Below are 25642 nucleotides of genomic sequence, written 5' to 3'. Positions count from 1 at the left end.
AGGGTATTCATTAACAGGAGTGGATCAGGATCAGAAGCAGAGGAGTCAGGACTCGAATCCGATGACTACAACATGAGATGTGGGCATCCCAAGTGCAATCCTAATGGCCCTGTGAAATGCCTGCCTCCAAACTCAAAATTTGATACTTTGTCCCAAATGATATCCCTTCATGTATGGTCACTTAGATCTGCTGCTATGTGTCAAAATAATTCCTTTTTTTTTTTTTTTTTTTTTGACAGGCAGAGTTAGACAGTGAGAGAGAGAGAGAGAGAGAGAGGTCTTTCTTTTTCCGTTGGTTCACCCCCAAGTGGCCACTTTGGCCGGTGCGCTGCGCCAATCCAAAGCCAAGAGCCAGGCTCATCCTTTTGTTTGTTATTTATTTGAGACAGTTATAGAGAGAGATGGAGAGATGGAGAGAGAGAGAGAGAGAGAGAGAGAGAGAGAGAGAGAGAAAGAGAGAGAGGTGTCTTCCAACTGCGGGTTCACTCCGCAAATGGCCAACAGCCAGGGCTGAGCCAGGCAGGTGATGAAGTAGTCAGGTATACAGGTTAAAATCGATTAGGTTTGTGAGGTGGAAGACCACGTGTTTGCCACGCCCCTGTGTGACCTCCCCTTTGGAAATGGGTTAAAAGCCTGGGACACGGTGTGTCCCCTCTCTCTTCTTTGCCCTGGCCTCTTGCCAGGAGGGGCTTGTGGTAGCCCCTTTTCCAGGGTGCGGGGCCTTTAGGCCACCCGCCCTAGGCTTCCTGGCCTAGATGCTCCTCCACGTGGCTGGTTCCCGGTGCTCGGTATGAACCCAGATTTACCGCTCCCTCTTAGATAAAGCTCTCACTCTCCTCTGCATCTTTCTCACTAAATAAAAGCTTAAAATGTACCATGCTGCCTCATTTATTTATGCCGGTATTTAGAATTCTTCTCTAAATATTAGGCAAGAACCCTCTCGGGCTTATTAATATTGGGGATTTATTAATAAGCAGATGGTGATATTGTATGGCACCCCAAATTCTGGTAACATACGTGGCACCCCAGACTTAACTTTTGGGGAACTTTAAGGGGCCACATTTTTGCATATACTTTAGAGGATCCTTTCCAATATCAGTGCTAGGAACCAGGAATTCCATCTGGGTCTCTCACATATGTAAGAGGTACCCAAGAACTGGGGCCAACCTCCACTGTTTTCCCAGGGCATTAGCTGGGGACTGGATTGGAGGTGGAACAGTTAGGACATCAACCAACAGTACATAGCGGATGCAGGTGACGAAAGCGACAGCTTTACCAGCTACACCACAACATGGGCCCCCCAAATTGCACTTGTTGACATACAAATGTCTCTCCTATAAATATGTTCCTGTCACATTTTAGTGCTCTTAGTAATAATAACCAACAGTAAACTGTCAACAGCACTCCACGCATGCCCTGATTAGCCCAACAGCAGATTGAGCTCATTGTTTAGGGCTTTTGAAAATACAAAATAAATCCTTGTTCTCTCAACTAATGGTTCTGCTACTGATTTCACAGGGCTTTTAGGCATGAGGTGCTTGCTGTCTACAACCTTCTTTTTTTTTTTTTCTTTTTTTGACAGGCAGAGTTAGAGAGAGAAAGAGAGACAGAGAGAAAGGTCTTCCTTTTCCGTTGGTTCACCCCACAAATGGCTGCTACGGCTGGCGCGCTACGGCCAGTGCGCTGCACCGATCCAAAGCCAGAAGCCAGGTGCAGGGCCCAAGCACTTGGGCCATCCTCCACTGCCCTCCTGGGCCACAGCAGAGAGCTGGCTTGGAAGAGGAGCAACCGGGACAGAATCCAGCACCCCGACTGGGACTAGAACCCAGGGTGCTTGCGCTGCAGGTGGAGGATTAGCCTAGTGAGCCCTGGCACCAGCCAACAACCTTCTTTGAGTTGTTGATGAAACGAAAGAGAGAGAGAGAGAGAGAGAGAGAGAGAGAGAGAGAGAAAGTAGATGCTAGGTGGTTCGTTGACCCATACTGAATCTGAACCTCACCATCTGCATATCTGGGGACAATTGCAGGTCATTCATGAACTTGTATTTGAGTCTTAATCACATCTCACACTACCTCACACCAGTCAAGTGATTTGGATAAGGACTTTAATCTGCAAATCTCAGTTTCTTAATCTGAAAATCAGGAATGCTGATATATCCTTAGAGCTACCACAATAATGACTTGGCTAGATTGCAACATAGTCTTCAGACAGAATACTCTATAAAAAGTATAAGTTTTCTGTTAAAAAATGTTTCCACACTGCTGTCTTACAGGTGAGTGTCAAAAACCCTGATCCTACAGTTTCAGCCAGTAGCTATTTATGGTGTGCAGCTTGCTTATTACATAGTCAGTAAAATTTAAATGACCATCAATTACACTCTTAATAATTTATCCCTCTGTTGTTTAAGCAAATCTATTTCTGCATTTACCAATATGAAGCCCTCTCTGAGCACCAACTAGAGGGGCACAGATTCTTGCAGAGTATAATTGGTTTGATCTCTCTGGTTGGTGCCAAAAATGGAGACTTTGCCATTTTTGATTTTTTATATTTCTTCATTCAAAAAGTTAGCTTCTATCATCCCACTTTATTGATCTGTAAAATGGTGATAATGATACTGACCCTCTCACAGGCATGCTGTGAAGAAATGATAATTAATGTTAAAAATCACTTTACAAACACAAATTGCTATTTAAATGCTAAATACGTGCATTCAACAGAGGTCTTGTGTACTATGGGATTAATGTGTCCTACATGCAGGAATGCCTTGCACAAAGCAAGGAAACCAAATAAACAGCCTGACACCTGCTCCCAATCCACATTCTTTCTCTCTATTTTGAAGCAACACACTTTTTATGGATTTTGGGACTGAAGGTTAGGAATAAGTAACATGAATGTCTCTCTTTTAAAAAGGCAGAGGATATACTTTAAGAAATTGTCAGAAAGAGAAGTGACTAAATTGCTCAGGGGAAAGAAAATGACTCCAGGTTGTGTAAGCTATGGTAAGAAATCTGACAGTTATTTTCGGTAAAAACGCAATATTCCTAATAAAAGAAACAGTGCATTCTTCTCATACAATAAGATCCATTGATTCAGATTAGTAGATACAGCTGCTCCCCCACTATAAAATGTCGGGTGAAGAAAACATTCTGAGATTGCAGACATAGATTAGAAGTATAAAATAATTCAAAAACAAGGGACCACACGACCCAACCAGTCCTTCTGCTACAGCAGTGCATATGAGAGCTGAACAGTTGCTTGGCAGATTCTCACTAAAACAAGCGACCCAGGAACTGTACAGCCGCCGGCCCAGCTTCTGGAAAGGAAACTGCAACACATTCCTCCACAGGACTTCTTACCTACAGATACTGCTCAGGGTTCCTGGCTCACTTTAAGGACATAAATAACACATTGCCTGAATCTTCTGGAAACATCTTAAGCTGTCTTTTTACTCCCACTAGGGACTGTGGTATGTAGGATTTTGCATTTTCAAGGCTTTTCGATTTTAAACAGTTAGAGGGTAGAGATATGCAAAGCTGGCAGAGTTTCTTGGGAGACTAGATAAAATTCAGCAGAGAGAAGGAAAAAAAAAAAAAACCCACATTTCCAGTTTGAAGTGGAAGGTTGCATTAAACATGAAATAAACACTCCATTCCTGTGCTGCCAGGTCTAAAAATAGCCCCGAACAGATTTTGAAGAGCCATTCTACGCTTTCTCCAGTGAAGCCACTGGCACGATTAGGCTGATTACTACCCAAGCACAGGACCAGATGGCTCGTCCTTGAACTGAAATCAAAGGGTCTTCTTTTATGTGCATGTTCTTTTTTTTTTCTCTCTCTTTTAAAGTGAGATCTTTCTAAAGATGTAAAAAGGTCCCATGTTTACCACACAAAGGAAACTTGCTGGCCTGTCATAAAGCCTGTATCCAGAGTCCAGTACTCAGTTTTCTTGGCACAATGAATAATTAAAAGTTAAGCTAAGTCATGGAAATGCATCCTACAGACCTGCCTTCATATTAGAGGGAACCTCAGGGAAAGGCAGTCCATCACTCAACCAACACCAAATGTCTATGGAAGAACCAACTTCTTTGCATTTGCTAACCAAGTTGTCAGTTTGGGCATAGCCTTGGAGCTTATCAGAAGAACAAGCTAGTTGACCCTACCCAAGATCTACTCAGTCAGAAGCTGTGGTTTAACAAGATCAGTGGTGATCTGAATCCAAGTCAAAGTTTTAGCAGCACAGGATCAGACAGTTTCTATCTAATCAATTCTGTTTCTCTAAACAGTCCTATTTTATCATTTCACACTCCTAACAATAACTTTAATTTCTCTCATTATAACATGGAACTGGATAAAAGAGAATTTAATCTGATTCACAGAATACTATATATGTATACCTCTATGCCAAAAAGTTAACACACACTCTGCTCCAAAGATCTGACAAAGCCAAGACACATGTGAATAATCATAAGCTTGACAGACACAGAGAAGCATGGCATTTAAGAAAGCACTAAGAATTTCTGAATGGCCAACCAGAAGTATGAGAAGGTTCTCTGAGATATACCTTAAGATTATCTTGTGATGATTACATATGATGATGTTTGTACTTCATTCTATTTTTTTTATTTGACAGGTAGAGTTAGACAATGAGAGAGACAGAGAGAAAGGTCCTCCCTCCGTTGGTTTCTCCAAATGGCTGCCATGGCCGGAGCTACGCCAATCCGAAGCCAGGAGCCAGGTGCCTCCTCCTGGTTTCCCATGTAGATGCAGGAGCCCAAGCACTTGGGCCATCCTCCACTGCCCTTCTGGGCCACAGCAGAGAGCTGGACCAGAGAAGGAGTAACCGGGACCAGAACCCGGTGCCCATATGGGATGCCAGCAGCAGAGGGATTTAAGCTAGCAGGAGAACCTACAAATTCTAATGCCTACAGGGACCCAGAGCAAATGAATGCAGGGGATTAAGTCCATAGGTGTTGGTCCTTTTGTTTGGGTCTGATATTATCATAGCTCCTGATTTTTCAAAACAGAAATCCAGAGTTTTATGGACATACTATTTCCTCTGGTTCAAACACCGGTTACAAACAACAAAAACCAAAGAATGAAAGAGGCCTCCTCAAAACAACAACAACAAAACCTAAAACCTTAGCGGGCTGCAGTTTACCAATAACCAGGGTTTGCAACCTCTACTTTGCACTTTAAGATATTTTGCCCCACGAAGGGCACGGCAGTGCCTTTCACAATGGTGGCCCTCTGGTGACCAGGGCCAGCAGCAGCACTTGCTAAGACTAACAGCTCAAAGAAGCACAGGGCAATGTGTGCTGAAGTGGAATCCTATGTTCAGGGAGATGCGAGTGGGAGAGGGAAGAGCTGCTGGATGCAGTGTGGGCAGGATGCCTGTTCTACAGGTTAGGATCTGCGATTTTAAGGCTCACAAGGTCGAAAAGGACTAGAGATAACAGGAAAAACTATTCTAGGTGAGAAAACTCTACTGGAAAAACTTAAGGGCTTGAAAGAGAATTTTAGTGAAACTTTTTAACGAAAGATGAGATTTTGGAATGGCAAGGAGGACAGTATACAAAGGAAACAAATTTACTTATTTCTGAACAGCTGGTGAATGCTATCATATTGCCTTCTAAGAATGGCCATTTTCTAGGTTGGAGTAAGAGAAATAAGGAACTTCCTCTTGTCAGTAGTTGCTTTTCTGTGATGCGTCTTTTAAAAAAAAGTTTTATTTATTTATTTATTTATTTATCTATTTTTTGACAGGCAGAGTGGACAGTGAGAGAGTGAGACAGAGAGAAAGGTCTTCCTTTTACCATTGGTTCACCCCCCAAATGGCCGCTGTGATCAGCACCGCGCTGATCGGAAGCCAGGAGCCAGGTGCTTCTCCTGGTCTCCCATGCGGGTGCAGGGCCCAAGCACTTGGGCCATCCTCCACTGCACTCCCTGGCCACAGCAGAGAGCTGAACTGGAAGAGAAGCAACTGGAACAGAATCTGGTGCCCTAACTGGGACTGGAACCCAGGATGCCAGCGTCGCAGTCGGAGGATTAGCCTATTGAGCCCCGGTGCTCGGCCAGTTTTTTTTTTTTTTTTTTTATTTGAGAGGCATTGTGACAGAAAGGATGGAGGGATGGAAGGGTGGGTAGAGAAAGAGAAACAGATTTTTCACCTGTTAGTTCCCGCCCCACATGGCTTCAACGGCTACGGCTATAATTCAGGGATGGTACAGGCCCGAGCCAGGAGCCTGAACTCCATTTCAGCCTTCCAGTTGGGTAACAGGGACCCAAGTACTTAGACCATCTTCCACTGCTTTCCCAGGCGTATTAGCAGGGAGCTAGATCAGATGTGGAGCAACTGGGACTTGAAATTGCCTATGTTCTGATACAGGAAGCTGGTAATACAAGACGTAGCTTAATCTGCTGCACCACAACATGGGTCCCTGTACTGTGCCATTTTGACTTTTTAGGGCTGTGCACCTTAAAAAGAATTTTATAATATTTCACCAGACACACAACTATTATTGCTTAGGCTAGCAAGTAGTTCGTAGTAATTTCTTCAGTTTCCAGAAATTATAAAAAAAAAATCAAAGAAGGCCTTTTAGCAGATGTTCAAAGGGCATTAAACATGATCAATCAAGCCAACTTCATATTTCTTTGCAACACAGCTCTTTTTTTTTTTTTTTTTTTTTTGAAATTTAAAGAAAAACTTTATTGAAGATCTGAAAAACAATTCCTAAAAGATCAACTTTTCCAGAAAACTGTAGCTACACAATGCATTGCGTCTATTGTGTTAAAACGTGCATTAGACACAAATACAAAAACCATGAAACAAGCCACCATTCTTCAACAATTTGAGCAAAGATAAAATGCCTAAGGAACCACATGGATGACTTGCCAAGGATGGGCTCTTTACTTTAAGCACCATTAAAAAAAAAAAAAAAAAAAGAGCACAAATGGATGAGTGTGTTCAGTTATATACACTGAATTGAACCTTTGGCACTAAGAATCAGAGCATCTTGTCATATAGCATTAACACATATTATAAAAGTGCGTAGTGTCAAAGGAATAGAACCACCAGCATTCAAAAGCAGCTTTGTCGACTAGGCAATAAAACACTCTACAGCATGTCCCTCTGTTGTCCATCACTGAATACACTGGTAGCAACTTTGAAATGAAAAAGTAAGAAAAGAAAAAAAGGAGCTGCAACCCCTTTTATTTTCTCTGTTCAAAATCAAACAGAAAACAAACATCAATTCTGTTATACACTAACATCTTCAAAGTACATCATTTGTACAAGAGAAGGACTAAAAACAAAAATGTGTTTACAGAGATACCAATATTGAGTGAGTGAGTGTGCCGCCTCTCACACAGCTTTCCGGTGGTACTCAGGGGGAGCCACTTCATAATCACTGGCGCTAAACAAAGTTGCTGAATTCTTTGCCAGGTACTTTAGGAAATCATGAAGATAATTCAGTAACAAAGCAAGGCTCTTCTCATCCAGAGGTGTATAAGCCAACATCGCTCCAATTCGCACAAATAATCGCAGTAGATGTGGCGCTCCATACACCTGGGACATTGGTGCGTCAGGATGATCTGCGAGGATTTCAGCGTACTGTGGTCTCTCAAATTTATAGAGCAGCTGAGTGCCCAGCATTACGTTGAAGTATTCTTTTATCCCTGCCACAACTTCATTAACAGCGTATTCCTTATTATCTGTGTTTCCACGAGATTTCTTGTAATTTGCATAATCCTCCAAAATGGAATCCACATTCTTCTTCGCAGGAAGATAAAACAGCTGTTTTTGTCTTGTAATTAAGTCCCAGTCATCAACAAGCCATGGTTTGAGCTCTTCAGGAATCTTTACTTTAACTTCCACTCTGTTCATGAATGTTTCTTCATTTTCAACAGTAGGATCTACACGGGCCCTTTTCTTCCGAGGAGGCTGAGGGGTCTCACTAGTACTGCCGCCATCTCCATTTCCAGGTGTTTTCTGTTTGTTCTTTTTGGTTTTCACTTCTACATTTTTCTGTTGCAGACCAGATGTCTTCTTTCCTGGAGCAGCCCCTCTCATCTTCCCCTCTGCATACTGCTCCTGGTTGGCCTTCTGAAGTTCTCGCTGTTTCTGCAGATTGGTGTCCACATATTTGAGTACTCTGCTCTCTGGAACCCATTCATCCCAATTTTTATTCCAACCACTGTAATGTATAAAATATTTCACTTGTTTGTCCTTTATAGCAACCTTTACACACTTTGCTTCATAAAGAAGAGGCCCATGAAAGCACAATACTCGCTCACCCTCCTGGAATTTAGGCTTTGGGTCCTGCTTGGGCGCCATTTATAAGTGATTCGCCGCCTCCTCCTTCTCCCACCACCCCCGACTACCGCCCCCTACTCTCTACCCCACCCAACTCAGCGTCAGACGCGCCTGCAACACAGCTCTTAACAACAGCTGTGATCCTTTTATCTGTTGTGTTTGAAGGAAACTTTCATGTCTATTGCTATATCTATAGTTTTAATTATAAGTATTCCATCTGTGATATTTTAATTATTTATTTACCTCCAATTTTAGGAAAAGAGCATTGATTAGGAAATTAACTCCCCCCTCTTACCATCACAGAACTTACAGGAAATATTTTAAGTGCTCTTTGGTGAGGAAAAAAGTCAACACAAAAATATCTACAAAAATTACAGGAAGGGAAATGATGAGACTTAGAACAGTATTAAAAACATGCTGTTAAGCATATTTTTGCCTAATTTTTCAATCTGAGTTCTGGAAATTATTAATACAGACAGTTTGCAGCTGTTTCTTCCCCGATACCGAGTGTCAGAATGGGAAGACCATGGCTTTCATGGCAAGTCAACAATTTTGGCTATAGACACAAGGTTTACAAATTATTCTGGTTTCAAATAGTTTTCTCCGTATTATTTCATCATAATAACTAATAGACACAAATGCCTCAACCAGGGTTCTTAACTTCTGAGTAAAGAGACAGCTGGGGTGTTTGTGAAAATACATATTTCCAGGGTTTTTCTTAAGGGGGTCCATTTCTGATGTGTTTTAGACTATATATTGTGAACTTTTATTTATTTATTTGAGAGAGAAGGTAAGTAGAGAGCAAGCAGAGCCACTCCCTGGTTCACCTTGGGCTAGGATGCGATGAGGAGCCAGGAAGTCAGTCCACATCTCTCAGCTGGGTAACAAGAAACCAATAACTTGAACTATCATCATTGCCTCACAGGGTCCACATTAGCAGGAAGCTGGAATGAGGAGCTGGAGCCAGAGCCAGGTACTGATCCTAGGAACTCTGATATGGGATGCAGGCCTACTAACTGGCATGTTAACTACGAAGCCAAATGCTCACCCTGACTTGGATTTTTAAAGACGTCTCAAGAGAGTAGGAGCAGATAACCTCAGAATTATATTTTGAATGGTTCCAGGCTGGCCGAAGAGCACTTAGCACCTGGCATAGCCAAATTTTCAGGGATATTAAAACCCCCTGACATGTATCCAGAGATAATGCCAGTCAGTGTGTGCAGATTCCATGAGCCATGAACGTTGCCTGTTTTGTTCACAGCTATGTATCCAGTGCTGAGATCAGCACTGATAAGCATTTATCCAATGAATACAGAAAAACAACGAATGGAGTATGTCAGCACTTCACTTTGAGGTTTGTGCCACACTAAAGGTCATAAAGGTAGGGGCCTGTCCTAAGCTTGCCACAAACTCATCAAAAGGTCTACCTTGGGACTCAGCATGAGGAGTTTCTGCAAAATTACTAGCAGTGCTTTAGCTTTGGTGTTGGTCACAGCTTCTCTGACCTCCTACAAAGCTGAGACTATACCCGTAGGAGCTGCAACACCTCAGTGGCTTGTGACTAGTTAGCAATCACAACAAATGTATTCTCTAACAGATCACAGGATAAATGACATCCAAAGCCCCTGCAAGGCACAGTTCGTGCTTGATCATGCCGAAGTACACACAGTTCTTTTGCTGCCAATGCTTGTGAGTCTGGCAAATGTTTCTGTGTTGGTTGTTAGGATCTGAAGCCAATCCAGTGCTTCACTTGCATCTAAGGGTGATGGACAGGCCGACTCACATAAACAGAAAGTTCCTTTTAAGAAACTTTTATTATTTCTTTAAGGTGCATGGGAATGTTTTATGAAACATTAAAGTTACAAAACACTCAGAGGGAGGCTAGCAGCTAAAGCCACCACCTGCAAATCTGGCATCCCATATGGGTACCAGTTCACGTCCCAGCTGCTCCACTTCTGATCCAGCTCATTGCTAACGGCCTGGGAAATGCAGCAGAAGATGGCCCAAGTGCTTGGCCTCCTGCTACCCACATGGGAGACCTGGAAGAAGCTCCTGGCTTTGGCCTGTTACTGTCACCTGAGGAGTGTACCAGTGGATGTAAGACCTCTCTTTCTTTCCTTCTCTTTCTCTCTCTCTCTCTCGCTCCTTCCCTCTATCTTTGTAACTCTGACTTTCCAATAAATAAATCTTAAAAAAAACAAAACAAAACAAAATATAACTGCAAGTTTTATCTCTCTGTAGAGAATCAGGATGGAAAACCCATGACATTAGCCACTGGAGCAGAGCAGATCCAGTACTCCTTTAAATGTGCCTTTCATTAGTAATGATATATATACTAATGCAGATTGTAGTTCTGATTAAGTTCTAATTCATCTTGTAAGTTAGCACACTTAGCAAGAAAGTTCACAGTGATCTTAGCATCACTACCAAATATAAATGTTAGGAGATGGCTTTGGACCTAAATACCATATAATCACTATGATACGATATATTCAAGTGTACTCATATAGTTATTAGTCAATACTAGTTGACTGAACACTTATTTGTTACCAACAATATTCTCAACAATTTCCTTAGCATAATATTTTACTATTAACATTTCTTCATCTTAAAGTAACAAACACAAAACTGTTGTTAAAATAAACTCCTATAGTTGTCAAAACATACCAATTATTGTTATTAATATTTTATATATTTACTTTCAATCTCTATATAGTGTATCCAGCTGTGTGATCACAAGGTCATTTACTATAAACTAATTTTAAAGCTACTATTTCAAATAGTTCAAAAACATCATTTACATGGCCACAGAAAAACCCCAAGAATAATTTATATTTTTAAAATCACTATAATTTTACATCTCATTAAAGAGACATAGGAACTGGTATTTTTATCAGTAAATGCATAGTGACAACATAGCCCAATTCTGGGAAATATATCTGACCCTTGTCCTACCAGACTTGTCCATAAGACAACTCTCTCTTTTTATTTTTTGACAGGCAGAGTTAGACAGTGAGAGAGAGAGACAGAGAGAAAGGTCTTCCTTCCGTTGGTTCACCCCCCATATGGCTGCTATGGCCGGCGCGCTGCGCCGATCCAAAGTCAGGAGCCAAGTGCTTCCTCCTGGTCTCCCATGCGGGTGCAGGGCCCAAGCACTTGGACCATCCTCCATTACCTTCCCAGGCCACAGCAGAGAGCTGGACTGGAAGAGGAGCAACCGGGACAGAATCCGGCGCCCCAACCGGGACTAGAACTCGGGGTGCCGGTGCCACAGGAGGAGGATTAGCCTAGTGAGCCTCAGCGCCGGCCAACTCTCACTCTTTAAAAAATATTTTAAGTTAAAAATAACTAAACAGACATAAAATTGTACATATTTATGTAGTATTATTGCTATTTCATTATATGGATACCTCGTGTGATATCTGATCAGGGTAAATATATTTATCCTTTCAAGAATTTAACATTTCTTTATAGTAAAAAAAAATTTAAAAATCCTATCTTGTAGTATTTCTGTAGAGAAATATACTGTAAATTAACATTATCTACCTTCACCCCACTGTGTAATACAAGCCCAGAACATCTTATTCCTATCTAGCTGTAACCTACAACCCATCAGCCAAGCTTTGACAATCCTTCCCTCACCCACTTCCTTCCCTAGCCTCAAGAACCACAGTCGTGTTTTTAACTTCTATGAGATCACTTATTTTTTTAGACTCCATAAATTAATGGGACCAAGTACAGTTAGTCTTTCTGAGCTTGACTTTTTCTGATTAACATAGTGGCCTCCAGTTCTATATATGTTGTTGCAAATGACAACATTTCATCCTTTCATGGCTCAGTAATATTCTATTGTGTATATACCACATTTTCTTTATCCATTCACCAGCTGATGGACACTTAGTCTGTCCATTTCCTCACTATTGTGAACAGTGTTACAGTTAACATGTGAGTACAGATATCTCTTTGATAGATGAACTTGATTTCCCTTGAACAGATGCCCAGAAGTGAGATTGCAGGATAATATGGTAGTTCTACTTTTAATTTTTGAGGAAACTCCACACCATTTTTACAATATCTATACTAATTCACATTCCTACCAACACTGTGTAAAACTTCCCTGTTTTCCAGATGCTTGCCAACTCTTGTTATCTTTTGTCTTTTTGATAGTAAATTCTATTGCAGTGAGGCAATTTTTCATTGTGTTTTTGATCTTTATTTCCATGATTACTAGTGATGCTGAGCACTGTTTCATATATCTGTTGGTTACTTCTATGTCTTCCTATGAGAAATGTGTATTTATATCCATTGCCCATTTTTAAAATGATTGCTTGTTTTCATATTTATTTACTATTGCATTGAGTTCTTTATATATTCTTGATATTAATCCCTTGTCAGTTGCATAGCTTGCACGTTTTCTCCCTTTCTGCAGGCTGTCTCTTCACTCTATTGTTTCCTTTGCTGTGGAATAGCTCTTTAGTTTTATGAGCTAACAGGCAAATTGGGATCCCTTTATGTAGTATTTGGTTCTTGTCTTTTGAAGCTTTGATCAAGCCTTTCTTTATCCTTAACTTGGACAGACTGAATATACTGTCTTGGGATATACTTGATTGGATTGTTTCTGAATGGTGACCTTTGGCTTTCCTGGATTTGAATAGTTGTATCTTTCTCTAGGTTTGGACAATTTTCTGTCATTACTACTTTGAATATGCTTTCTACACTTCTGGAATTCTCAAGTCTCTAAAATCCCAATAACTTGAATATTTTCTCTGCTCATGCTGTCCTATATTTCCCATACACCATCTTCATTCCTTTAATTCTTTTTCCTTTGTTTTCCTCAAACTTTGTAGTTTCAAATAGCTTATATTCAAACTCACTGATTCTTCTATTTGACTTGTTCTGCTACTGACACTTTCTATTATTTTAAATTTCACTTAGTGCATCGTTTGGCTGAAGGATTTTTGTTTGTGTATGTCCATCTCTCTCATCTTTTTGTTACATTACTGAAGCATTTCTCTATGTTCTCTTGACTTCTGTTGAATTTTCTTAAAGCAGTTATTTTGAAATTTTCCTCTCAGCATTTGGAAATTTTAATTCCTAGAAAGTTGGTTTCAGGCACCTTAATTTGCTCTTTAGGTGAGGTCATGTGTCCCTGGAAGTTCCTGATGCTTTTTGGATTATGACACCATCTGCAGATTCAAGAGTTAGTTTTAGTAATTGGCTTCATTTTTGGCTATCCTAGAAATTTTAAGCAGTCTGTTCTGCTAAGGCAGACTGGCCTGTCTGTGGCTGACATGGGTTTTCTGCCTGAAGTTGCACCTACCAGCTGGTTGATTCTGGGTAGGGTATAAGAATGCTCAACCAAGACCCAGAATTCCATTGTGCACTAAAGCAGGTCTAGAGGCTTTGTTTTCAGGCACTGGCCTGGGGATAGAGACCGTGAGAATCTGCACACGGCTGGGTTTTATCAGCCTGGCACTAAGTTCCAAAGCAGTTCTGCGACTTGTTGTCTGCCTAAGGTTGTAGGAGGGTGAAGGGTAAGTTTCTCAGCTACTCAGGCAGGCTCTAGGTGGATCACAGTCATCTGGCCTGTGTAATCTTGGCGGTGAACACCAAGCCTGTGACAGGCTGGTGGTGCCAAATGCCAAAACAAGTCTGTCTCACCAGGGCACAGGTTTCTGCCTGATATTGGGACAAGCCCAAAGACTGTGTCCATAGGCACTGTCCTGTGAATGGAAACCATCAGAATCCTCCCAGTGTTGTGCATTAACAGCCCAGCATTGATTTCCAAGACAAAGTCCTTGGCCCCTTGCTGTTCACCCAAGGTTGGAGAAGAGCAATAAACGCAGGCCCCTTGTTCCCATAATGACCCTAGGCTGGTCACATCTAGGGCCCGCCCAAATCTTAGGGGTACCTTTCAGGCCTACCCTGACACTGATGGTGATAGACATCAAAATGAGTCTGACCCATTAGAGCACAGATGGGAGTTAGACGCTGGTTAAGACTATGGACTCGGTTTATAAGTACCTGCTGGGTGTAGAGACCTTTGGGCTTCATTAGGTGCCAGGTCTTGGCACAGCAGGCCCAGTTTTGAGCTCCAAGGTATGGTCCTAGTCTGTGCATGACTAGAGTTCCTGTGGTTGGGGGAGAGGTGGCAGAGGGAATTTGGTGGCAGAAGCTCTAACCATTCTCTCCGTAGGTAAGGGCCTGGGGGCAGGGGCCTGGGTGCCGGGCATTGGGACTCACTATGAGAAGCAAAGGGAAACAAGGACTTCATCATCTCACCGACATGCTGTATCTAAAGACGTTGATCTCACAGAAGCTGAGAGTGGAATGGTGTTTTCCAGAGGCTAGGAAGAATAGCAAGAAAGGCTGAATGACAGGTACTTAGCTATAGTTAGGAGAAAGAAGTCTTGCAGTTCTACTGCACAGCAGGATGATTACAGATAAGGATAATCTACTGCATATTTCTGTACTAAGAAAAAAAAAACTAGAGGAAAGGATTTTGAATATTTTCACCATAAAGAAATGATGCGTTTAATGAAATAGATATGTTTACTCTGACTTGAACCTTACACAAAGTAGCCATGGTACCCTATAAATATGTACAATTTAATGTCTCAAAAATAAAGTATCCAGAAGCACATCAAAATTTTTGTGAAAGAAAAATATTCTCATTATATAGAGATTTACAATTGCACCTTCAAAATATCAGCAAAAATATCTGATTTCTGAGATTACAGAAATCATTTATAAGTAAATGTACACACCATAATAAAAGCACAAAGAAATGGCCCAAATATCTATTAAACAGTAGAGTGAATGGATATGTTATGAGAATGAACAAACCACAATTCCATGCCATCACAGGTGACTTGGACAAACACAATACTGAGGGCAAAAAGCCAGGTGTGAAAAAACATATATGACATGAAGTAATAAATTTAAAGTGCAAACAGCATCGATTAATTTGACCTGTCTTAGAACTCTGGTATCCGGGTTGGGGGGGAGCGGAGTTTAAAATCCATTAGTATTACATACTGTTTATACAGTATCATTGGAATTGAAAACAACAACTTCAAAATTCCATCAGGACACCTGACGTGACAGACAAATTTAGTGGCAATTTAGAAGTAGATACAATTTTAAAGTAACAGCTATCATTAACAAAATCACTGCTTAAAATTTTGTTTCAAAGTCACACTGTTAAATAATCTACTGGCATGGAAGACTTAACGTGTTAGCTTTTGCTTACAGTTTCTCTGGTTATAGCTAATCATTTGTTGCCGTATTTCAAATGCAGAATTTCAGGTGCAACTGCTGGGTCTCGATATTCTGTTGTAAAAGCTCTGGGGCAGCCACATGGTCCCATGATGAGCACGGAGGACAAGCTCATGAACTTAAAGTAGATTCTATTCTAAAGTGAAAAAAAAAGTTTTTGTTTGTTTGATCTGCGCAAAGTGGTGCTGTTGCCTATTATAACTGACAGCTTTCCACCTCACCAGCTAGCTAGACTTCAGTTTCAGGAGGTAAGGTTATCAGCTACAGTCTAACCTGGAGCTCACACTGAGAATCCAGCTCCTGCTAAGGAATGACACAGCCTGCACAGCTCCCTTTGAGCTTTGGAGCTTCCTTACGATGGGGGAAAATCTTCCCCTGCTGTTATCTCTACTTCTCTCCTCAAGGTTGTTTCTAGCATGGAACTCTGTGGACCAATCAATTTCTTGCCTCACCGAATCAGGGTTTTGGATTTTTTTTTTTTAAATAGTGTCATCATTTTCCCACTTTAATCAAAGGGCTCTGAGTTCAATCTATTAGAATTGTATGTGACCTTAGGCTAAAATATTCTTATCTCATAATTCATCATCATTTTAGCAATCTCTTGCTGATTGCTAAATCAGATTAAGGGTTTATTCTCCAGGCGGCCTCTATTATCTCTATATTATCATGCCAATGGTTGTGAGATGGAGCCAAATTGGATACAATGATCCATTTTTTATATATATATATATATTTCTTATGAAGAAAGGTTATATTTCTTTGAAGAAGAAACAAAATACATTGTATTTGAAGAAATAATCATTACATATATTTTATATATTTTTAACAAGTTACTATTTATGACTAAATTCAAAGCATATATTCATTCATTCGTTTATTTAATTAAAAGCCAGACTGAAAAACAGGGGTGACAGAGAGAGAAAGAAATCTTCCAACTGCTGGTTCACTCCCCAAGTAGCTGCAGCAGCCAGGACAGATGCAGGCCAAAGCCAGGAGCCCAGAACTCCATCCAGGTCTCCCATGTGCATGGCAGAGGCCCAACTACATGGGCTATCTTCCACTGTTTTCCCACACACATCAACAAGGAGCTGGATCAGAAGAACAGGCAGGACTTGAACGGAGCTCCAATACGGGATGCTGGCACTACAAGTGACAGCTTAACCTGCTGTGCCACAATGCTGGCCCTGCTTTATATTTTTAAATGGGTTAGGATTTGGAAGTATGCTTAACAAACCCTTACCTTGGGAAGCATTTCCCCTGTACAACAAAATCTTCTAAACCTGCTCATCATTCTCATATGTACCCTCCACATGCCAAATTCAGTGCAGACTTTCATATAAAACATTTTCTGAAAGACCTTAAATTGCTTTGAATGTTGTGAAACATTCATTCATTCAACAAACACGAATGAAACACCAATATGCCCCAGGCACGACACCGGAGTAGGGATACAGACGCAAATGTAAAAAATTTCCACTAGGCTATTTTCTTTTTCTTTTCATACGGTTGATTTCAAAATCTCCTGAGGGTTATCAATATTGTAATTATAAAATCCATTAACTTTGTTTGCTGCTGTAGTTTGGATTTTAACTGTTTAGGTGGATGAAATTGATGCTGTAAAATCCTCAGGACCCCTTCATTGTCTTTATCTCTGGAAAAGAGATAACTGAACATAATCAACCCAGTGTAACTTTTGAACCCTTTTCCATTTAAAAATGGCTATAAGGGGGCTGGCGTTGCGGCTCGCGGCTCACTTGGCTAATCCTCCGCCTGTGGCGTCGGCACCCCGGGTTCTAGTCCTGGTTGGGGTGCCAGATTTTGTCCTGGTTGCTCCTTTTCCAGTCCAGCTCTCTGCTGTGGCCCAGGAGTGCAGTGGAGGATGGCTCAAGTGCTTGGACCCTGCACCCACATGGTGCACAGACCAGGCGGAAGCACCTGGATCCTGGCTTCGGATTGGCGCAGCACCAGCCGTAGCGGCATTTGGGGGTGAACCAACGGAAGGAAGACCTTTCTGTCTCTCTCTCTCACTGTCTAACTCTGCCTATCAAAAAAAAAAAAATGGCTATAGGACCATTATATTCTTATAAATGTATGTATGAACTACATTGCACTTGTTCTCTTTGTATTAGTATCATATTAACATGATAATTGATTGAGAATTGTTATACTAATCAGTATGCATTTGCTATGACCCCAAGAATCTATTGTACTCATAAATTCTTTTTTTTTAAAGAAGGAATATACAATGTCTATAGGGATAGCCCAGCCAAACTGATTTCCCACGGAAATAATTAATAACTGCTTGAGAAAAATTTTGGAATCGTATAGCTGCAAAAGAGGTTTTGTCCTAGATTTCCTTTCTCTAAATGTCCACCCCTTTAAGTCCTACTTTAATTTTTTAAAGAACAGTCAAGAGAGAAAGAACCTGAGGAGGCACAGAAAATTTAGCACAGGAAGGTTCTTCTCTACAAATGCCATTCTAGAAATACTACATGGGTATCTGTGATATGAGATCTAATTCTAAACATTACACATAATCAAATGGATGAGAGGTGTGAAAATGTCCATAAAATGCACTTTAAAAATAAAATTATGCACGGACTTCAAAATTTTCACATAAAAACAAACTTATCTCTGAATTTTCTATAAACTTTGTAAAAGACCTTTATATATTCCTATTTGTACATTTCAAATAATCTTTATATTCTAGGATTTTTAGGGAAAATGCCTTTATGATAATATGTCTTTCAGTCACTGCACTCCTGCTTCCTCACCCATCCCTCTCACCACTTTCTCCACCCCAAGCTCCCACCTCTCACAGCCTCTGCCTCCTTTCAGTTCTGAAGCCAATCCTACTTTTGGGCAGAAAAGATATGAGGGACTTCCAGCTAATAATTTAGCATAAGTCAGCCTTGTTGCCTGTCCTTACTGGCTTTCAGTCTCACCTTCTAGGCTACTGCTCACCTTCTGCCATGTGCCTGCTTCTGGTTTCAGATTTGCGATCTACCTGGTTGCCTCTGAATGCTGTGTCTCTGAGCTATGTTAATGCCAGTGTCTTTGTGATCCCAAGAACATACTGGGTTTGCTCCATCCATTTTTGGGTTGAAGCTTTCCTACTTGTGCGAGACCTCCCTTGCTGAGCCCTGTGCCTACTTTTGGCCAAAATAGCCCCAGAGCCCTGAAAAGATGCTCTTGGGAGCTGGCTGGATATTGCCCCAGCATCTGGTGCTAGCCCAGCCCGTGCACAGCCTCTTGGCCCAGCTGTGCCTCTTGTGCTCAACTCTTCCGCCAAAGAGGCTTCAACTTAGAAAACAACATCTGCAGCAGTGACTGCTAAGCAGGGGTGACAAGTCTGCTAGGTCTGGCCTCCAGATGTATTTCTGTATTTTGATTGGCTGACACGTTGTTGACATGGTTTATTTTCCCCTCTTGCCTCCCTTCCTTCAATTGGTTACCAAGTTGAAAAATCAGAAAATTTCACATTAGAAAGCCAAAAAAAACTGAAAAGATTTCCAGGCTGGCTGGAAGGTGGAAGCTGTAACAACCTTGGGCTCATGTTGCCACATGCAACATTCCTGGCTTCAGATTCTGCACCAGCCCTTTGTGCAGAGGTTACAGTTGCTACCAGAAGCTACTGTCTCCCCAACTGTGGCCAAACAACAGTGACTGATCATCATGCTCCTACTGTTGTTTTTTTTTTTTTTTTCATATGGAACACTTAAACAGATAAGACTTAAATCATTTTTTTTTTTTTTTATTTGACAGAGTGAGACAGTGAGAGAGAGAGACAGAGAGAAAGGTCTTCCTTCTGTTGGTTCACTCCCCAAATGGCCGCCACGGCTGGAGCTATACTGATCCGAAGCCAGGAGCCAGGTACTTCTTCCTGGTCTCTGAAGTGGGTGCAGGAGCCCAAGCACTTGGGCCATCCTCCACTGCCTTCCTGAGCCAAAGCAGAGAGCTGGAGTGGAAGAGGAGCAACTGGGACTAGAACCTGGCACCAAGATTTAAATCTTATATGCAAGATTTAATATAATATTTTACCTCTCTACCAAAAGTGGGAAAAATGATTGATCTAGGTATGTTAAGAGAAAGAGAAAACATTTCTTAAATGTTTATTTATTTATCTAATTATTTCCATTTATTTAAAAGGTAAAGAGAGAGATGGGCAGAGACACAGAAAGATATTCCATTCACCCGTTCACTACATAAGTTCCTACAACAACTAGGCCTATGCCAGGTCAAAAGGTAGGAGGATGGAACTCCATCTGGGTCCCCCACGTGGGTTCCATTGGTCCAAGTAATTGAGTCATTATCTGTGTCTCCTAAGATGTATTATCAGAAAGCTGGATCAAAAGCTAAGTAGCTAAGACAGAACCAACACTTTGATATGGGATACTTGTGTCCCAAGTGGTGACTTAACCCACTGTGCTACAATACCCGCCCAAAGAGAAAGTTTATTTCTTAACGTATAGGAAGGCTATTCATGGATGTATACTGTATATCATTTACGATACATCCCCAAATTCACAAATTCATGTTACACCACTGAAGCCTGTTAGCATTTATGTTTTTAACCCAAATATAGAATGCTTTTGGGAAAAGGATCTGGGTGGCAAAGGATTTAAAACAAAGAAAAAATATATTGAATTGGGATTTTCAGTTGGAAAAGAGGTCATTTAACAGGGTCATAATAAGCTTAATGTATCTAATAAGCTATTAGAGAAGGAATGAACTTCTCTATGTGGTTCCACAGGACTGATGAAAGATATTGTGGGTGTATTAAATGGCATGGAAAACCACAGAACACAATTTCTGTATCCCTGGAGATGTAGAAGCAAAACTTGCAAGAATTGTAGACAATGATTTTCTTGTTAATTCTATATGTCTACAGTTTTTCAACAGAAGGAGACGTAATATATTGAGAAGAACCTTTTTTCCCAGTTCTCTCTGGAGAGTAGAGAATATACAAGAGGTACACAAATGAAATGAAGGGAGCAACCGTTTAGAGCACTGGATGTAATTTGGGGTCAGTGGAAGACAAGAAAACCCTAACAATGTTGAAGGCACACTAAGCTTTTTAATTCTTACTAAGTTTTGGGCTGGGGATTAGAAAAGGTGAGAAATAAATAGATTTCAGTTATTGGTGATGATCTGAGTCGAGTTGGGTGGTGAGTTCAAGAATGTTTAGTTTCTTATGTTTTACATAAAATAACATATAAAGAGAAAACATTTGAAACAAACTTATTACCATGTAGAAGAAAACTACTAATATTTTTCTGGCTCAAAATAATATTAATCTGAAGTATTCTGTTGCAAATCATGAGATTCTGACTCATAAATAAAGGTAATTAAAATATCTACCTGGACTAGGAAATCTACTTACAGAAACATTTGAAATTAGATACTGCAGTACTATATGCTACTGAATCAAGAACAAATGAGATACATGAATGTCAAGTATGTGTTTTGGTGTTTTGAACACTGCCTATATATTTATAAATAGGAATAAAGCAAAAATTATGGACCTCATATGTGCATATATATACACAGAATCACAACTGGAATATGAAATTTGACATTCTATCATACTTTCAATATTTCTCAAGCACACATCTAATATATCTCAGGCACAAATTAGGCAGAAATGTGGTAAAATAGTCAAGAATCTACTTCATGGAGCTTCAAGATGGAATCAGGAGAGGCAGTAGGACACTAAATAAGTGATCAATTAAACGAATCCACTGGGATATGTAACAAGAAGATAGCAAAATATGGGAGAGTGACAGAGATGATAGGGATGTGAGGGAAGAGGTATATAACCCAGGTGGTCAGAGATGTCCCTTCTGAGAAAAGCGACCAACAAACAATCCCAGTGCAACAGCCCTAAATGGGAACAAGGCTGGAGTATGAGAAAAACACAGCAAGATTTTTAAGACCGAAGGCTTAAGAGTAGAGAATTTCTCAGGACAACAAGTGGCCTTCTTCGTCCATCACAGGGAACAGTTTCCTAGAATTCTCTTCATCTACTACTTTCACGCTCCATCAAATACACGTGTCCTGCACAGTCTGACACGTCATAGAAACAACTCCCTTCAAATGCACACACCAACAATTCTCAGATCTTTTTTGTATCTTCTGCCAGATAGCACTGTTGACAATTTTTCGTATCAGGCACCAACTGGACTTCTCCGTATGATGTTTCCATAGGTTCCTAACTCAGTGGAACCAAAGCCCTACATATTATGTTTCCCGTTAATGCAGCTTCAGTGTTCAGAATCTATGAGTTATCCTCAGCTCTGCCATTCCTCTCATCCCTATAATTCAGGATCATTATTGATTTTAATGCCTACCACCAGTCTTAGTTATGTCTTCCATTTCATTTGTACAATCATGTCATCTTCATCTCACTGATATCATTAAAATGACCTCTTCCTTCTTCAGGTAATGCTCCATGCCCCAATCGCTCTTCCACATGATTCCCACAGGAAACTTTAAAAAGCCACATCTGACTCACAACTTGCATCTGCTTTCCTCTTCTAGTGTGTATGAGGCACGTGAGGCCCCTGGGACGTGTTGTCTGACTCCTCTTCATGCCATTCACGAGCAGGGTTCCAGCAGGAGTGATCCTGGAAGCTTCCCATCAGAAAGGATGACTCTCCTCCGGTCCTCACCGAACAGTATAACCTTCAATTGCAGCATGGAGAGACTGGACTGCATTAATTTGCCCATTGTCTTCATATGTATCATGTATCCAAAGTATTTAGGGCCGAGGCTACTTACTGGTCAGTAGGTCCTGAATACCTTCTTGATGAATGACTCCGGATTTAATGAAGTCTTGTTTAATTTCCAGGTAAATCTCAAAGTATTCTTTTGCTTTCCATCACTCCTGCCAGCACTCAGGTCTAAGTCTCATAAGCTTTTGCATGGATTATTTTAGTAGTTTCTAAGATAGTTCACTCTCATCTTCATTGAACTGCCATAGAGCTGCCAGGGTTAAAATCCATTCATATCTTTCTCTGCCTCAAGAGGTCAGCTGTTCAAAGTTCCTCAGCATCAGGCTTTCTGAGACTCCCTTGGATTTCTTTGCTGCCATCACATGGGAAGTACACGCCAGCTACTTGCCAGACAACTTAGAATTTCCAAATAGAAAAAATCTTCAAAAAGCTCATGGAAAATAACTACTTTTAAAAAATCTATACATGTCTTTAAATTTTTTTTTTTTTTGCATTAAAACATTATTTGGCAGAGAGAGAGTTCCCATCTGTTAGTTCACTCCCCAGATACCTGCAATGGCCATGGTGTTCCAGGGCCAGCCAGCAATGGAGAATATTATCTACTTCACACAATGGGTAGCAGGAACCCAAGGACTTGAGCCATCATCACTGCTTCTCAGGTCTGCATTGGTAGCAAGCTTGAATCAGGAGTTGCAACTGGGAATTAACCAAAAGAGCTCTTATATGGGGTGTGGGTATCTTAACTGCTCCACTGAACACCTGCTCCAAACTTATCTGCTAATTCACTGGAGTTCCTTAGTACATTAGCTTGCTTCTCACCTGGATTTGACTTATTTGTTCAGCCTGGACCCTTCTCCACTTTTCTACCTCCTGCACAACCATCACCTCACCCCTTCTTCTATCTGGCCTAATCAAGCATCACTTCCCTAGAGAACTCTCCTTGACCTGATCCCTACTTGGCCACGGTAGATAACCCCTTCTGGATTCCCTTAGTATCCAGTGTACATCTTGATTATCCAACACAGGGTCCCATCGTATTTCATCCTTTTCTTGTCTTCTTGAATAGATTTAATGAAGGCAAGGATCTGCGACTGTTCTTAATGGATCCTAAGCACCTAGCATGAAGTCTCAACAGAGGACCTTCAGTAAGTATTCAGGAGGACAAAGGAAGAACAAACGCTCTTACTGTTGGTCTATTGGTTATATCTAAATTATCGCATAAGCAAAATAACTATGGATTTTTCTGATTTCTTCTGAGACAGAAGATTAATGAGGATTGCAAAACATTCTTTGTATCTTTCACCTTTATTAGGAAATATATAACCAAGACATGGTCTCTCTTGAGAAACGCCAGCTCACTTCCAGAGAAATGAGTAATGAGTTCAACACCACTTGCAAAGCCTGAGAGCTTTCTGAACAATATTTCAGTGACAGTTTGACGTGTGATATGGAGAGGTGGATAAAAATGATGATAACAAACAAGAAATAAAATTGAATTTGAAAGTGTGAAGTCATGAAAGAACATGACTGGAATGGCCCAAAGTTAAATTACACAAATGAAAATATATGAACAAGGAATTAAACTTTATTTCAGAGGGCTAAAAGACTTCCTGGTCTGATTTTCTAGACGCAAATCTCAATACCGATTCAGCAATTCACTTTTGCAGTCCTAAAAAGGATGATGTAAATCCGTATTTGGTAGTGCACAGTAAGTTTAAAGAGAGTTGATCAAATGAAAGAAAATAAATTACAGAATAGTATATTTGTAGCCCCCCCCCCCAAAAGAGAGAAAGACCAGGAATAAAATTTATGGGTACAAATTTTCAGCTAAATGTGGCGGACTAACTGTGAGAAAGAACAAAATGTGAAAGAAAACAATAAAATCAGAGGTGATTGTGAAATTTTATTAGTCACTTTATTTTAAGGAAATTCTATGGTGCAGTTACCCTAGTCATTATAGTATCATGTGTGCTGACAAATAATGCAAACCAAAAATAGGACTAAATTTTTAAAAATTAAAATGTCCAATCACAAGATCTTAACTAAATCAGTGTAATTGTAATAAAGTAAGATGACTGGTTTTTAGGCACAGGATTTTTAAACAGAGCTACATTTCTTCTCTCCTCAAGTCCCTATTCAAGTGACTAAATGTAGTCTTTAACATATGTAAGCTGGATATTGCATAATCTCATGATAATAGATTACAACTGGTGAATATCAACAGGATTCAGAACAGTGCTACATGTTCTTGTGTAATACCTGCCATTGCCAAAAGAATGATCCTAAACTTCTTTGTGCCAGACATAAATCTAGGACTTATACACTACATGTATACTACATTTTGATTTCTAGGAGTCCCCTTTTGAAGTTGTAAAATTTATGACTTTCCAACCGTAAACAAAAAATAAATTAGCTAAATATTACAATAAATTACCAAAAAAACTACTGTAGCAATAACTTGGAGATTACAAACATAGATGTGTAAAATCAAATAAAGTAGATTTGACTCCATCTGTCAAGTACAAGATCTGTAACCCTAAGAAAGCAACATCACTTCTGTAAGTGACATTGTTTCCTTGAATTACCAGGCAAACATCAAACATCACCAGGCTTCTTAATGGATGAGTGGAAGAAGGTAATACACTTAGTAGAGAAAATGACACAGGTTACTCAAAGGTTATTAATACAGTAACACTAACACATAATAGTGGTCAATGATCAGAAATATAGTTACTATAAAATAACTGGAAGTCAAGAATTAGAATCAAGCAACTAGGGGATTGTAAGTAATGCAAACACAGGGAGTATGTGTATGGGAGCAAACCCAACCCAGCATTCTCTTTGGCTGCTCTCCCTCTCAGCTCAACAACCCAAGCTAAGAACCTTGCTCACTGTCTTCTTACCCATAAACTTACCTCTGTGCTTAACCTCTTCTGAAAACCTATCTTTGGGGATACGGGAAAATCATAATATTCCATTAATTTCAAGATCCTGACAGCTAAAGTATAAATTATGTGTTCCAGATGATTTCCTAGGCTACCCAGCAGTCATACCTGTACATGAACAACAAAGGGTCAATTCCAAGTCTGTCTAGGAGAAGGAAAACACAGATTATGAGTAATTTGCACAGTTATCTCACAGATGACTGAAAGTTTAATGGAGGCAAAGTTATTAAAATTTTCTGACCCTTGTCATAGTGTTGAGACTGTGAGTTGTTATGTCTACCAAGAGGTACTTCTGATAAATTGGTAAATGGCTATAAAACATTTTATAAAAAATCCCAGAACACATCTCTCCTGCATGTTACATATTATACAAAGA

The 25642-nt window shown here is 40.4% G+C and overlaps 2 protein-coding genes across 2 annotated transcripts in view; both read right to left on the bottom strand.

Annotated features, from left to right (window-relative positions):
• The window catches only part of CHSY3 (chondroitin sulfate synthase 3), a 275387-nt gene that overhangs the window by 30315 nt on the left and 219430 nt on the right, over positions 1-25642 (bottom strand). The gene's annotated exons all lie outside the window — the stretch shown is intronic.
• On the bottom strand, positions 7192-8434 carry LOC100351923 (mortality factor 4-like protein 1). The gene has a single exon (XM_089335841.1). It carries the CDS (start codon positions 8328-8330, stop codon positions 7359-7361), a length of 972 nt encoding a protein of 323 aa, XP_089191967.1. The 5' UTR covers positions 8331-8434; the 3' UTR covers positions 7192-7358.

This window comes from Oryctolagus cuniculus, chromosome 6 (genome assembly GCF_051225735.1).
Source record: "Oryctolagus cuniculus isolate XC-2025 breed Fujian yellow rabbit chromosome 6, ASM5122573v1, whole genome shotgun sequence".
Lineage (NCBI taxonomy): Eukaryota > Metazoa > Chordata > Mammalia > Lagomorpha > Leporidae > Oryctolagus > Oryctolagus cuniculus.
This window is presented reverse-complemented; position numbering and strand designations above follow the sequence as displayed.

Coding starts and splice junctions, on each gene's coding strand:
- LOC100351923 (XM_089335841.1), bottom strand. CDS start 8,330: ATGGCGCCCAAGCAGGACCCAAAGCCTAAATTCCAGGAGGGTGAGCGA.